Below are 16,666 nucleotides of genomic sequence, written 5' to 3'. Positions count from 1 at the left end.
CTCACTGAATTTGAGCGTGGTCTTGTAGGGTGCCACCATTGCAACAAGTCAGTACATAATATTTCTTCCTGCTTAAACATTCCATGATCAAAATCGGAAGCATTTAGGAACCACAATAACTTAGCCACATTGTGGCAGACCACGTAAAGTGGGGTCACTGAGTGTGGAGGTGCGTAGTACATAAAAGTGACCAACACTCTGCTGACTCAGTAACTATTAACCAAGAGCACAACAAACCTCAGCATGATTTAACAAAATGTATATTAAGATGTTACTAGAACTACATAAGTAGATCAAAGGCTAAACCTACAAAGGGGGACAGTACAAAAGGACTGGTCGCTAATAAACATAAGATAAAGCATGGGCCACAAGGACCCGAAAAAACGACCTCAGAGTCCATATATAATGAAATACATATCAAAAAATCTTTATTAATCATTAGAACAAAACTTTAAGACAAAATAGAACAAGTAAAGTGGAATACCACATGGTGTACACAGACACTTCACCGATGCGTGATCTACCACAGGCGCACGGAGCCAGGGAAAGAAAACACCCGCATATATGCAGAGAAACAGTCTACTATAACAATGCTGCGGTTTACCACAACCAAATATCAAAAGGCATTTAATCAATAAGGGTAGCGATGCCAGCCTTTAGCAAAGGCAAAGGAGCATAGTGCATAAATATAGTTACCCATAGCCCTGCATGTAATATGGCAATCAGGCTACATACCCTGTAAACCAATAGACACTTGGAGTGGATCTTACCTCTTAATAACAAGCAGGTGTTATCTTCCCCCGGGTCCGCGCGCCCACCCCAACGCGCGTTTCGGTCACACACCTTCCTCAGGGGGCTTAATGGAAAGATGCCGACAATGTGGTTTTATACCGTTCCGTCCCGGAAGTGATAATAGGTTAACCGGAAGTATACCCCCGTAGTCATAGAAACACATGTATATACCACCGCAACATAACGGCGTGCCGCTAAGGATCATATGTGACAGGCAGCGGCTAGATAATCCCTTCTATGGGTGCCCGCACTGCGCCACGCCAACTGCCAGACAATCACAGGGCCCTGTGTAGTCGGGCAGTGGACATGCAGCCAGGACAGGCACCCGCCGGGGTGGGGAAAAGGCGCATGCCCAGAAATGATGTAAAGCCAGACCCGTCATGTTGAAACTGGGATTATACAGCGAAGGACCCGGAGAACTATAACTATATAAAAAAAAATCAAATAAAATAGCAACAATTAAGCACAGAATATAAACACAGATAGATGGATACTGACTGAGCATTATTACAATAAATAGACGGACAAAAAGTCAATATAACACTAATACAAATATTTTAGATGGCCCCACTCAGATAGTATATGAGGGCCAAAAAACATATAGAAGATGGCTGGCATAAAACATTAGTAAATCAGGATAGATATATAGACAGAGTCAATACAACGCTGGTGCAAATGGTACAACGCTAATTCAAATAGCTAAGCGGCACCACTCAGATTCCATACGAAGGCTGACAAAGATGCATCAAGCTAATTGTTCATAAATCTCCCCATACAGATAGAAACAGTATATAACAACATTACTCAAAAAGTCAGTGCATAGAGACATATTACGCCATACTACAATAATATGATGCCCTTTCAAATAGTGTGTCCTCCCCGACCAGGAGGGTTGTATGACAATGGCTATCTAATATCAATCCAGTATTTCTTCCGCCAGTCAGCTTGGTTATACCGACGAACCTCAAGGAGCAGCTCCCTCCATGTATCCACGAGAATCAAGCTGGACAATATAGAACACAGACATCTACATAAAGACCTAAAACACAAAAATTAGTTATTAATAAAACCATAAAAAATTGAATATTAAAAACACACTACACACCCGGTGAAGCGTGAAAGTATCAGATAGTAAATGTGCAGCGGGTGATGATCACAAGAAGGGTGAGAAGCTTAAATTCTCGTTCAATCCACGTGGATGAACCTGTTATGATCCTGGTGGCAAGGATCGCAAACTGACCTGCTAAGTAACAGAAATCCTTAGGACAAGCTCTGGGGATGTGGGAGCTATACTGACCGCAACCCTGATTCTGTCAATACACACTATAGGCAGCCGTGGAGCGTTACCTAAAATCCTAGACGCCTCGTCACAGCCTGAGAAACTAGCTACCCCTTGAGAGAAAGCAAGCCTCACTTGCCTCAGAGAAATCACCCCAAAGTTTTAGACAGCCCCCCACAAATAATAACGGTGAGTTGAGGGGAAAACACAAACGTAGAAATGAAAACAGGTTTTTTAGCAAATGAGGCCCGCTAACACTAAATAGACAGAGGACAGCAAGGGATCTGTGCAGTCAGTATAAAATGCTATCAAAAATAATCCACGCAGAGATTACAAGAACCCCCACACCGACTCACGATGTGAGGGGCGCAACTCTGCACCCCAGAACTTCCAGCAAGCGAGAATATTACATATAAGCAAGCTGGACAGAACTCATCATATACAGAGAAACATTTTCAAGGAAATAATGAGCAAACATGAACTAGCAAGACTTAGCTTCTCAGGAGGAGACAGGTCACAAGGAAAGTCCAGAGATCAGAACCAGTACTGAATACAACGACAGCAGGCAAAAAGTGAAGGTCCAGGTGGAGTTAAATAGAGGCCAGACTAGCAGAAAACGAGGCAGCTGGATTCCAGCTACAGACCCGCAGTAAGCACTAAAGGCCACCAGAGGGAGCCCAAGAACAGAACTCACACAATACCACTCATGACCACAGGAGGGAGCCCGAGAACGGAATTCACAACAGTACCCCCCCCTTGAGGAGGGGTCACCGAACCCTCACCAGAGCCCCCAGGCCTATCCGGACGAGCCAGATGAAAGGCACGAACCAAATCAGCTGCATGGACATCAGAGGCGACAACCCAGGAATTATCCTCCTGACCATAGCCCTTCCGCTTAACCAAGTACTGAAGCTTCCGTCTCGAAATACGAGAATCCAAGATCTTCTCCACCACATACTCCAATTCTCCCTCAACCAACACCGGAGCAGGAGGATCAACAGAAGGAACCACAGGCACCACATACCTCCGCAATAATGACCTATGGAACACATTATGAATGGCAAACAATGCTGGGAGGTCCAAACGAAATGACACAGGGTTAAGGATTTCTAAAATCTTATAAGGACCGATGAAACGAGGCTTGAACTTAGGAGAGGAAACCTTCATAGGAACGAAACGAGAAGACAGCCATACCAAATCCCCCACACGAAGTCGGGGACCCACACAGCGACGGCGGTTAGCAAAGCGCTGAGCCTTCTCTTGTGACAACGTCAAATTGTCCAATACGTGGTTCCAAATCTGTTGCAACCTATCCACCACAGAATCCACCCCAGGACAGTCCGAAGGCTCAACCTGACCTGAGGAAAAACGAGGATGAAAACCAGAATTGCAAAAAAAAGGTGAAACCAAAGTAGCAGAACTAGCCCGATTATTGAGGGCGAACTCAGCCAATGGCAAAAAGGACACCCAATCATCCTGATCAGCCAAAACAAAACATCTCAGATAAGTTTCCAAGCTCTGATTAGTTCGTTCAGTTTGGCCATTCGTCCGAGGATGGAAGGCAGACGAAAACGACAAATCAATGCCCATCTTAGCACAAAAGGACCGCCAAAATCTGGACACAAACTGGGATCCTCTGTCAGACACAATGTTCTCCGGAATCCCATGCAAACGAACCACATTCTGAAAAAACAGCGGCACCAAATCGGAGGAGGAAGGCAGCTTAGGCAAGGGCACCAAATGGACAATTTTAGAAAAACGATCACAAACCACCCAGATGACAGACATCCTCTGAGAGACTGGAAGATCCGAAATAAAATCCATGGAAATATGCGTCCAAGGCCTTTTTGGGACAGGCAAAGGCAAAAGCAAACCACTGGCACGAGAACAGCAAGGCTTGGCCCGAGCACAAATCCCACAGGACTGCACAAAGGAACGCACATCCCGCGACAAGGACGGCCACCAAAAGGACCTAGCCACCAAATCTCTGGTACCAAAAATTCCAGGGTGACCCGCCAACACCGAAGAATGAACCTCGGAAATAACTCTACTGGTCCATCTATCCGGGACAAACAGTCTCTCCGGTGGACAACGGTCAGGTTTATTGGCCTGAAATTCCTGCAGCACCCGCCGCAAATCAGGGGAGATGGCAGACAGAATCACCCCCTCTCTGAGGAGACCAGCCGGTTCAGAAACTCCCGGAGAGTCAGGCACAAAACTCCTAGAAAGGGCATCAGCCTTCACGTTCTTTGAACCTGGAAGGTATGAAACCACGAAATTGAAACGGGAGAAAAACAGCGACCATCGAGCCTGTCTAGGATTTAACCGTTTGGCAGACTCGAGATAAGTCAAATTCTTGTGATCCGTCAAGACCACGACACGATGTTTAGCTCCCTCAAGCCAATGTCGCCACTCCTCAAATGCCCACTTCATTGCCAACAACTCCTGATTACCAACATCATAATTCCGCTCGGCAGGTGAAAATTTTCTTGAAAAGAAAGCACATGGCCTCATCATAGAGCCATCAGAGTTTTTCTGCGACAAGACAGCCCCTGCTCCTATCTCAGAGGCATCAACCTCGACCTGGAAAGGGAGAGAGACATCCGGCTGACGCAAGACAGGAGCCCAAGAAAACCGACGTTTCAGCTCCTGAAAGGCCTCCACGGCCGCAGGAGACCAATTGGTCACATCAGAACCCTTCTTGGTCAAATCCGTCAAAGGCTTAACCACACTAGAGAAATTAGTGATGAAGCGACGGTAAAAATTAGCAAAGCCCAAGAACTTCTGAAGACTCTTCACTGATGTAGGTTGAGTCCAGTCATAAATAGCCTGGACCTTAACTGGATCCATCTCAATAGTGGAAGGAGAAAAAATAAAGCCCAAAAAGGAAACCTTCTGGACTCCGAAGAGACATTTAGAGCCCTTCACAAATAAGGCATTGGCACGCAGGACCTGAAATACCATCCTGACCTGCTTCACATGGGATTCCCAATCGTCAGAAAATACCAAAATATCATCCAGATACACAATCATAAATCTATCCAGATACTCTCGGAAGATGTCGTGCATGAAGGACTGAAACACGGAAGGTGCATTAGAGAGCCCAAAAGGCATCACCAAGTACTCAAAATGGCCTTCGGGCGTATTAAATGCCGTTTTCCATTCATCGCCCTGTTTTATTCGCACAAGATTATACGCTCCTCGAATATCTATCTTGGTGAACCAACTAGCCCCCTTAATCCGAGCAAACAGATCAGACAGCAATGGCAAAGGATACTGAAATTTGACCGTGATGTTATTTAGAAGGCGATAATCTATACAAGGTCTCAGAGAACCATCCTTCTTGGCCACAAAAAAGAACCCCGCACCCAAAGGGGACGAGGATGGGCGAATATGCCCCTTCTCCAGAGACTCCTTTATATAACTCCGCATAGCGGTATGTTCTGGTACAGATAAATTGAAAAGTCGTCCCTTAGGGAACTTACTACCAGGAATCAAATTTATAGCACAATCACAATCCCTATGAGGAGGTAGGGCACTGGATTTGGGCTCATCAAATACATCCTGGTAGTCCGACAGAAATTCAGGGACTTCAGAAGGAGTAGAAGAAGCAATTGACACCAAAGGAGCATCGCCATGAATCCCCTGGCAACCCCAACTTGACACAGACATTGCTTTCCAATCCAGGACTGGATTATGAACCTGCAGCCATGGCAGACCCAACACGACAACGTCATGCAAATTATGTAACACAAGAAAACGAATCACCTCCTGATGTGCAGGAGTCATGCACATAGTCACTTGAGTCCAGTACTGAGGCTTATTCTTGGCCAATGGCGTAGCATCAATTCCCTTTAATGGAATAGGAAATTGCAAAGGCTCCAAGATAAAACCACAGCGCCTGGCAAATGACAAATCCATCAAGTTCAGGGCAGCACCTGAATCCACAAAAGCCATAACTGAGTAGGATGACAGGGAGCAAATCAAAGTAACAGACAAAATGAATTTGGGCTGTACAGTACCAATGGTGACAGATTTAGTGAACCTATTTGTGCGCTTAGAACAATCAGAGGTAACATGAGTAGAATCACCACAGTAAAAGCACAACCCATTCTGACGTCTGTGATTCTGCCGTTCAATTCTGGTCAGAATCCTGTCACATTGCATAGACTCAGGCTTCTGCTCAGAAAATACCGCCAGATGGTGCACAGGTTTGCGCCGATCAATCTGAATGGCCAACGACATAGACTCATTCAGACCCGCAGGCGTGGGGAACCCCACCATAACATCCTTAACGGCTTCAGAAAGACCTTTTCTGAAAATTGCTGCCAGGGCACACTCATTCCACTGAGTGAGCACAGACCATTTCCTAAACTTCTGACAGTAAACCTCTGCTTCATCCAGACCCTGAGAGAGAGCCAGCAAAACCTTTTCTGCCTAGTCTATTAGATTAGGTTCCTCATAAAGCAATCCAAGCGCCAGAAAAAACGCATCCACATTTAGTAATGCAGGATCTTCTGGCGGCAGAGAGAATGCCCAATCTTGAGGGTCACCACGTAACAAAGAAATAATAATTCTAACTTGCTGAACAGGGTCACCAGAGGAACGAGGTCTCAGAGAAAGGAATAATTTACAATTATTTTTGAAATTCAAAAACCTAGATCTATCTCCAGAGAATAACTCAGGAATTGGTATTTTAGGCTCTGACATAGGACTGTGAACTACATAATCCTGGATACCTTGTACCCTTGCAGTGAGATGATCCAGACTAGAGGACAGACTCTGAATGTCCATGTCTGCAGCTGAATTCTGAACCACCCAGAGATTAAGGGGAGGAGAGAGGCTAGCCACACTGCAGAGGAAAAACAAAAAAAAAATGAACTCAGGATCTCTCTTATCCCTCTTTTGCGATGCATTAACTCTTTTATGGCCTGCTGTACTGTTATGATCCTGGTGGCAAGGATCGCAAACTGACCTGCTAAGTAACAGAAATCCTTAGGACAAGCTCTGGGGATGTGGGAGCTATACTGACCGCAACCCTGATTCTATCAATACACACTATAGGCAGCCGTGGAGCGTTACCTAAAATCCTAGACGCCTCGTCACAGCCTGAGAAACTAGTTACCCCTAGAGAGAAAGCAAGCCTCACTTGCCTCAGAGAAATCACCCCAAAGTTTTAGACAGCCCCCCACAAATAATAACGGTGAGTTAAGGGGAAAACACAAACGTAGAAATGAAAACAGGTTTTTTAGCAAATGAGGCCCGCTAACACTAAATAGACAGAAGACAGCAAGGGATCTGTGCGGTCAGTATAAAATGCTATCAAAAATAATCCACGCAGAGATTACAAGAACCCCCACACCGACTCACGATGTGAGGGGCGCAACTCTGCACCCCAGAACTTCCAGCAAGCGAGAATATTACATATAAGCAAGCTGGACAGAACTCATCATATACAGAGAAACATTTTCAAGGAAATAATGAGCAAACATGAACTAGCAAGACTTAGCTTCTCAGGAGGAGACAGGTCACAAGGAAAGTCCAGAGAGATCAGAACCAGTACTGAATACAACGACAGCAGGCAAAAAGTGAAGGTCCAGGTGGAGTTAAATAGAGGCCAGACTAGCAGAAAACGAGGCAGCTGGATTCCAGCTACAGACCCGCAGTAAGCACTAAAGACCACCAGAGGGAGCCCAAGAACAGAACTCACACAATACCACTCATGACCACAGGAGGGAGCCCGAGAACGGAATTCACAACAAGAACCGTGCCCAAAGTCCAAATCCAACGTGACTCAAGTTGAGCCAAACGTTGGGAGATATTACCTCCACGTATACCTAAGTCAATGGTATCAATACCTCTGACTCGCAATAATCTGCTGTTACACTCATGATAGAGCTTAAAATGTCGAGGTATTGTTTTTAGGAGGGCTAAGTCCTTTTGTTCGCTGGCCGCCTGAATGCTCCGTACGTGCTCCCTGACCCTAATCTTAAGTTGGCGTGTGGTTAGGCCAACATAGATCAGGGAGCACGGACAGGTAGCATAATAAATCACACTTGAAGTAATGCACGTTATTGACTTCTTAATCCTGTAGTTCGTATTACCTGAAGAATCTGAAAATGAGTCACAACGGTCAATATTAACACAGGCGACACAGCGACCACAGGGCCTACAGCCACCCCTAACAGGAATATCACTAAAAAATGTCCTATTGGATCCACCATTATAGTGGCTGCGCACTAAACAGTCACAAAAGTTCTTAGATCACCTATAAGTAATGGCCGGACTTGAGGGTAAGATTTTGGCAATAGTTGAATCAGTCATAAGGATTGGCCATGCTTTTATAAGTGTAGTCCGTATCGATTCAGAGCATGTATTAAAATTGGTGATAAATCTCACCACTCCAGAGTCTTTGGTTCCAGTCGTGCCCTGATATAACAAAGCATTCCTATCGGACCATTTCGCTCTGTGATAGGCCCTTTTTATGGCTCGGCGACTATAGCCCCTCTCAATGAATCGTTGCTTGAGTTTGTCGGCCTCCACCTCAAATGAAGCTTGCGTGGAACAGATGCGCTGAAGACGTAGGAACTGACCCACGGGCACAGACCGAATCATATGAGACGGATGTGAGGAGGAGGCATGTAGTAACATGTTAGTGGACGTAGGTTTACGGTAGATATTAGTACAGATGTTATCACCCATATCTCTCCGAAGAACAACGTCCAAAAATTCTATTTCATTCGAGTCGTATTTAACGGTAAGCCGTATATTCAAATTATTACCGTTAACCACCTCAAAAAATTGATCAAGAGCCAAAGAGGTACCCTGCCAGATGAGGAAGACGTCGTCGATGTACCGCGTCCAAGTGAGGACGCGGTCCACCGACGACGGCCGCTCATCCGACAGGAAGAGGTCCCTCTCCCACAGCCCCAGGAACAGGTTTGCATAGGAGGGGGCAAAGGCTGCCCCCATAGCAGTGCCCTGGAGCTGCAGGTAGAGGGACCCCTTAAACGTAAAAAAATTATGAGTCAAAGTAAATTCAAGTATCTCAAGCACCAAAGCCCTGAAGTCGGGGGAGTAGTCAGACGAATCCAAGAAAAATGTAACCGCCCGTAATCCGTCACAATGACGGATACTAGTATATAAAGATTCGACATCAGCTGCAACCAGGAGGGTATCAGGGTCCAAGGAGAGCCCATCAACCATCCGGAGCAGCTGAGTCGTATCCTTTAAAAAGGAAGGCAGTCCCATCACCAACGGTTGCAGAATGGAATCAATCCATTTATTGATGTTCTCCAGGAAGTTTCCCTGACCTGACACAATTGGGCGTCCTGGGGGGACCTTGATATTCTTGTGTATTTTGGGGAGGAGGTAAAAAGTTGAAATAGTAGCTTCACTGACCACCAAAGCGGTGGCCAAATCCTTCGTAATGACCCCACCATCGACAGCGGCAGATAGAATAGTAGATAAGTGTGCACTATAGGCGGACAAGGGGTTAAACGTGAGTTTCTTATAACACACCGAGTTCTTCAACTGGTGGAATGCCTCATGTTCATACATTGCTGTGGGCCAAATAACAACATTGCCCCCCTTGTCCGCCGGTTTAAGTACCACATCAGAAAGCCGCTGTAGATGGTGGAGGCGTTGCCGTTCCTCCCCAGTTAAATTATCCCCCCGAATGTGCTGTGGAATTTACAGAAAGTCATTCGTAACCACCTGCACAAATAAATCAATTGCGCTACAATTGGAAAGAGGGGGAAACCTCCTGGAGCGTGACTCAGTAACTGCAGAGCTAAAGATCTCCTCTGTCTGGCATTAACATCAGCACAAAAACTGTGGGAGCTTTATGACATGGGTTTTCAGAACTGAGCATCTGCATCCAAGCCTTGCATCACCAATTACAATGCCAAATGGAGTGATATAAAACACGTCTTCAGTGCTCTGTGAAGTGATGTAAGAATATTACCTGCCTGACTAGATTGTTCTAACTGCAAAGTTTTTCAAGATTTTGCCTGGGACCTTTAGTTCAAGTGACAGGAAATCCTAATGCGTTAGCATACCACGTCATTTCGGACACTTGTGTGCTTCCAAGTTTGTGGGAACTGTTTGGGAAAGGCCCTTTTCTGTTCCAACCTGACTGTGCCCCAGTGCACAAAGCAAGGTCCGTAAAGGAATGGTTGGGGAAGTTTGATGTGGAAGAATATGAGTGGGCCCTTATCTGAAACCTATCGAAGTCCTTTGGGATGAACTAGAATGGAGACTGTAGCCAGGCTTTCTCGTCCAACATCTGTGTCTGACTTGACAAATGCTCTTCTGGGTGAATGGGAAGAAGTTCCCACAGACACACTCCGAATTCTTGTAGAAAGCCTTCCCAAAAGAGCTGTTGTACCTGCAAAGAGGGGCCAACTCCAAATTAATACCATGGATGTAGAACAGAAAGCTCTGGCAGATGTTTTGTCTACTTTTGTCCGTATAGTGTATTTTGTCCACATCTAGGATAAGGTCAGTTATTCCATCTGAAATGTATACACATCATACTGTATATGCCACAACTCAGACAAGATGGTGATAGTCCATTATACATTGTGAAGTGCGTGTGAAGGGCATTGCATATACCTGCACACATCCTTGCCAGCCCCTCTGACTCTGAAGTGTTTATTGTCCCCCGTGTTTGTTTGTAACTGTCGGTATCATTTTTGTGAGTGTCACTATTTTCTCCCTAACTCTCATCACTAATTTCACTTTTCAACCCCTGTTTTTTCACCTTCGACTTCTATAGTGGATTTCAGGACAGGGCTTTGTCTCTTTCTAGGCTGGTGTTGTTTTTTTATATCAGTACGACCAACGTTTAACTTCTATCAGCAGGATCCCTCCTACCCACCATGCTGTCTATCAGTCTCGTAGGCACAGGAAACCAGAAGTCTTGGGATTGGATTGTTATAATGTAGTTTTGCATTGGCACAGGTTGTTTGCCTTATTTTTCACATACCCCCAAAAGTCACTGTTTTATGATCAGAACTGGAGCATTACGTATAAATCACACTACCCACAATTGTCTTCATTTGTCAGACTGGACTATGTGTAACAGTAACCCATGGCCTCTTTACAGTAATAAGCGGAGTTTCTTTCGCCTGTACGCTGGCTGGAAGCCCAGGTATTTACCTATTGGAATGGGATGATCTGCATGTGTGTGTCTGAATTGTGCAGACAGTAGTCCAGCCTGCCTTCCTAAAAATACAGTCCTCAAGACATCTTCTCTACATGTAAAGAGTAATCCCCTGAGCTCTTCTGTGTATAAGGATAAGGGTGCATGAGACGACATGATGGAGGCTCATAGACATTTGTATATTCCCAGCTGCAGGACTGATTCTTCTAGTGTTTTGGAAGATGAAGAGTTCTGTGTCTAAATTTGTATCCATAGTATTCTACCCGATCATGTCTATTATTCATTCCTGTGCCGAGCTGGTTATGTAGAGGTGGAAGGAGTGTCCTTATTCATCAGGAGCTGTCAATCCATTTATCCTAATACACAGCAGCCTTTACTTTGGTTTTATTATAGTTGTATCGCTCTAAATAATGTAATTTACTAATTTAATCCTTTGAGGGCCAGCCCATAAAGAATAAATGTGAAATTACACCTTTCTCACACTAATGAGTTGTGCTGGCCCAGAAAGGATGTACATTAGTGAGGATCTGATACATTTCTTAAACCCCTTCACTGCCATGAGAACATACAAAGCTCACTTGGCAGACAAGGACTTAAGAGTGTCGTTAAGATGTGTTTGCATGCAGATGATTTCCGAGGATCGCTGTAGAGGAATGAGGTGTGAAGGCCCGCAGTAGAGGAATGAGGTGTGTAGGATCGCCTGTCTTGGCAGCATGTGGTACTGAACTGTGTTGTAACGAACTCCGAGAGGATTACTCCAGGAGAAATGGGTGCCATATTCCAGGTGCTTTATAATTAAGAGGGGTGCTTGATGAAATGGAATGTGGGGAGTCTACTGGCTTATAGACAGCTCTTAGCATGAGTATTCAACATGGTGGGGGAAAAAGTTTCCATTTCAGCATATTTGTCCCTTTGCTATACATTTTCTACACATTCTACATTGCAATATTCCATTCTGTGAAGTAGGTATACACATTTTTGTTGCATGACTTCTGAAACGTAATTGGAACTTTTTTCACCATGTTGAATGACTAATTTTATTTCATGAAATTCAGAAATGCATGGATTCCTGATCATTAGCAGGGGATTTGTAGCAGTAATCCTAGAAATAATTCCCTTACTGTATAAGTTACTTCCTCACAGATAGAATAGAGAGTATGCCTTCTACTTGTCTCCCTCTCACTTCATTCACCTTCTTCTTTACCCCTCTCAAACGTTTCCAATATATAAACCTTTCCCTTGCCTGTGCTGTTGAAAGGGTTTCTACTTTATCGATCTCATGGGCTGTATTTTCTGCTCCTGTCCATCCCAGTAATAAGGCAGGATTAAAGGATCGACTACGTGGAGGTGGTGCCCCCAAACAGAGCACCCGGAGTAAGCAGTATTTGGCTCCACCAGAGCGGACATCTCCTGGGCCAGACCTAACTTCAGAAACTCCCAGTCCAACCAAAGTGCAGAAAAGTTGGAGCTTTAATGATCGTACAAGATTCCGGGCATCTTTGCGACTTAAATCAAAGCCCCAGGCAGAAGGTAAGAACAGAAACTTTAAAGGGATTGTCCATTTTATCTTTTTTTTAACAAATGTGATTGGAACATGGTTTTGTGGCACTTGCTATAATATAAGTAAGAAAAGTTCTCCTCCTGCACTTGTTAGTGCAACTTTCTTTTCAGAATGCACAGCTCTTCTGTCCATAAAATGGCTGCTGGTGGAGGAACATGTGACAAGATCCTCCTTCAACAGGATAATAGTTTTTTCATGTCCAATATTTTCAATTGGAGGTGATTGATGGACTTATACTAATTCAAATATTTGTGAATCATGATCTGTGTACGCACCCATGACGTATGGACTGGTCACTGGTCTCCTAACAAAGGTTTAGCGGCTGACAGCACATCTGACATTAAAACAAGTAAAGGCGGATGCCCGTCCTATTTTCACTGGACCCAAGTGGAAGAGTACATACCATAGGTTGAAGTGAAGGACAGCATCCAGTCAAGGTGAAAAAATTCGTCTTTATTATGCCATAAATGCAACGTTTCAACCTTAAGGGTCTTGCTTGAGAAAGATCCTTGAGGTTGAAACTTTGCATTTATGAAATAATAAAGAAGAATTTTTTCACCTTGACTGGATGCTGTCCTTCACTTCAACCTATGGTCACTGGTCTCCTGACCTAAACTCATCATCTTGAGATATTTCTATAAGGCCGTTGAGTTTGGCCAGTCCATACATCACAGTTCGTTTCACAGATGTCCAAATTTGGCTTTATACCATGTTTATATATCTGTAAGTGCCACAAAATTGCGTTCTTATCACATTTTGTTAAAGCAAAACTGATGTGCTTAACCCCTTTAAACAAAGTCTAGCCTGCATATTTTCTGGACATCTACTCTATAATTGAGCTGAAGAACTGTACTGTAAATCACTCTACAATGAAACAAAATTTTGGGGAATTCAGTTTGCGCATATCCAGTAAAATTGCAGTCAGACAGCCGTGGCACCTGCAGCATAATCGCATGTGTACTGTGTATATAAATAATGTGTTTGAGGTTCTCCTGATATTTCCAAAATAAAAGAAATCCATTTGAAAATGGTGGCCACTGCGCAGGGGGTGCCATTATGCTACAGAAACAAAAATGTCCTTCTACAGGATGCCTGTGCAGTAGCAGCTATCGGTGATCGCCAATAGCTGCTATTGTGCAGGGCCGGTGGTGGCTTCATTCTAGAGAAGAAAAAAATATCCTCCCCCAAGATGGCGCCGCCTGCGCAGTAACAACTATCAGATCACCGATAACTGCTACTGCACAGGCACGGCTGGCGCCATTCTCAAATGGATTTTTTTTGTGGGGGAGAATATCAGGAGAACCTCAAACATACAGTTAGGTCCATATATATTTGGACAGAGACAACATTATTCTAATTTTGGTTATAGCCATTACCACAATGAATTTTAAACAAAACAATTCAGATGCAGTTGAAGTTCAGACTTTCAGCTTTCATTTGAGGGTATCCACATTAAAATTGGATGAAGGGTTTAGGAGTTTCAGATCCTTAACATGTACCACCCTGTTTTTAAAGGGACCAAAAGTAATTGGACAGATTCAATAATTTTAAATAAAATGTTAATTTTTAGTACTTGGTTGAAAACCCTTTGTTGCCAATGACTGCCTAAAGTCTTGAACTCATGGACATCACCAGACGCTGAGTTTCCTCCTTTTTGATGCTCTGCCAGGCCTTCACTGCTGTGGTTTTCAGATGCTGTTTGTTTGTGGGCCTTTCTGTCTGAAGTTTAGTCTTTAACAAGTGAAATGCATGCTCAATTGGGTTGAGATCAGGTGACTGACTTGGCCATTCAAGAATATTCCACTTCTTTGCTTTAATAAACTCCTGAGTTGCTTTGGCTTTATGTTTTGGGTCATTGTCCATCTGTAGTATGAAACGACGACCAATCAGTTTGGCTGCATTTGGCTGGATCTGAGCACACAGTATGGCTCTGAAGACCTCAGAATTCATTCGGCTGCTTCTGTCCTGTGTCACATCATCAATAAACACTAGTGACCCAGTGCCACTGGCAGCCATGCATGCCCAAGCCATCACATTGCCTCTGCAGTGTTTTACAGATGATGTGGTATGCTTTGGATCATGAGCTGGACCACGCCTTCGCCATACTTTTCTCTTTCCATCATTCTGGTAGAGGTTGATCCTGGTTTCATCTGTCCAAAGAATGTTCTTCCAGAACTGTGCTGGCTTTTTTAGATGTTTTATAGCAAAGTCCAGCCTAGCCTTTTTATTCTTGATGCTTATGAGTGGCTTGCACCGTGCAGTGAACCCTCTGTATTTACTTTCATGCAGTCTTCTCTTTATGGTAGATTTGGATATTGATACGCCGACCTTCTGGAGAGTATTGTTCACTTGGTTGGCTGTTGTGTAGGGGTTTCTCTTCACCATGGAGCTTATTCTGCGATCATCCACCACTGTTGTCTTCCGTGGGCGCCCAGATCTTTTTGCATTGATGAGTTCACCAGTGCTTTCTTTCTTTCTCAGGATGTACCAAATTGTAGATTTTGCCACTCCTAATATTGTAGCAATTTATCCGATGGGTTTTTTCTGTTTTCGCAGCTTAAGGATGGCTTGTTTCACCTGCATGGAGAGCTCCTTCGACCGCATGTTTACTTCACAGCAAAACCTTACAAATGCAAGCACCACACCTCAAATCAACTCCAGGCCTTTTATCTGCTTAACTTGAGAATGACATAACGAAGGGATTGCCCACACCTGTCCATGAAATAGCCTTGGAGTCAATTGTCCAATTACTTTTGGTCCCTTTAAAAACAGGGTGGCACATGTTAAGGAGCTGAAACTCCTAAACCCTTCATCCAATTTTATTGTGGATACCCTCAAATGAAAGCTGAAAGTCTGAACTTCAACTTCATTTGAATTGTTTTGTTTAAAATTAATTGTGGTAATGTCTATAAGCAAAATTAGAAAAATGTTGCCTCTGTCCAAATATATATGGACCTAACTGTATTAATTACCGTATTTTTCAGATTATAAGATGCACTTTCCCCAAAAAATTTTTGGGGAAAATGGGGGTGTGTCTTATAATGCAGATATACCTTACCAGCTGCAGGCTGGGATGAGGGGGTGTTCGAATGTGCGGTGTGGCGCGCTGCTGTGGGTGTCTGGTGCTGCAGGTGTCCGGTACTGAGGGGGCTCTGCAGACATCTTGTGAAAGCCCAGAGCCCCCGCAGTGACATGGTTTTCTGTGCGGTGGACTGGAAAAATGGCTGCCGGCCAGGGGCGGCGCATGCTGAGATGGAGATCTCAGCACCAAGATCTCAGCACTGAGATCTCGTCTCCCGAGATCTTGGTGCCGAGATCCCCATCTGCACATTCACTGCCCCCAGCAGGCGCACCACAGCCTACATCCGAACGCCCCCTCATCCCAGCCGGCAGCCTGCAGCAACGCTCCACTCTTGCCTCCTCCAGCGGCGAACCTGGGACCCCGCTTCACCACAGCCACCACCCCCGGTAAGTAGTAAGGGGCATGAATTATAAGAAGCATCACCATTTTATAAAAAAAAAAGTGTTTTTTCCTATTTTTCTCCTTAAAAATTGGGGTGTGTCTTATAATCCGCAAAATACAGTATATACACAGTACATATGTGATTATGTTGCAGCGCAGGTTCCATGGCTGGCGCCACCAGAAGGTTTTTTTTTTTTCAATATGTATATATAATATTCATTATGTAAACTATGGGGCAAGTCACTGAGGGACCAGTGACCTGTCAGCATATTATGAATAGCTAATCAGAGCACCACATGAAGACCCCGCCCCCACAGGCCCGCCTCAAAGCACAAGCATATCATTAACTCAAAACTGAAAATAAGGATTAAAGAACAACCATAAGGCCGGTTTCACACGTCAGTG

General features: G+C 44.4%; 1 protein-coding gene across 4 annotated transcripts in view; it reads left to right on the top strand.

Moving 5' to 3' along the window:
- KCNQ4 (potassium voltage-gated channel subfamily Q member 4) overlaps positions 1–16,666 on the top strand; it is a 274,261-nt gene that overhangs the window by 244,318 nt on the left and 13,277 nt on the right. For 3 of the 4 annotated variants that reach the window (XM_077296060.1, XM_077296057.1, XM_077296056.1), the window contains one exon: positions 12,550–12,767. In XM_077296060.1, coding sequence (XP_077152175.1) covers positions 12,550–12,767 — 218 coding nt within the window. Of the gene's footprint in view, positions 1–11,180; positions 11,226–12,549; positions 12,768–16,666 lie in introns of all 4 variants that reach the window. The other variant, XM_077296059.1, reaches the window with a different exon arrangement.

Source organism: Ranitomeya variabilis, chromosome 3 (genome assembly GCF_051348905.1).
Source record: "Ranitomeya variabilis isolate aRanVar5 chromosome 3, aRanVar5.hap1, whole genome shotgun sequence".
NCBI lineage: Eukaryota > Metazoa > Chordata > Amphibia > Anura > Dendrobatidae > Ranitomeya > Ranitomeya variabilis.
This window is presented reverse-complemented; position numbering and strand designations above follow the sequence as displayed.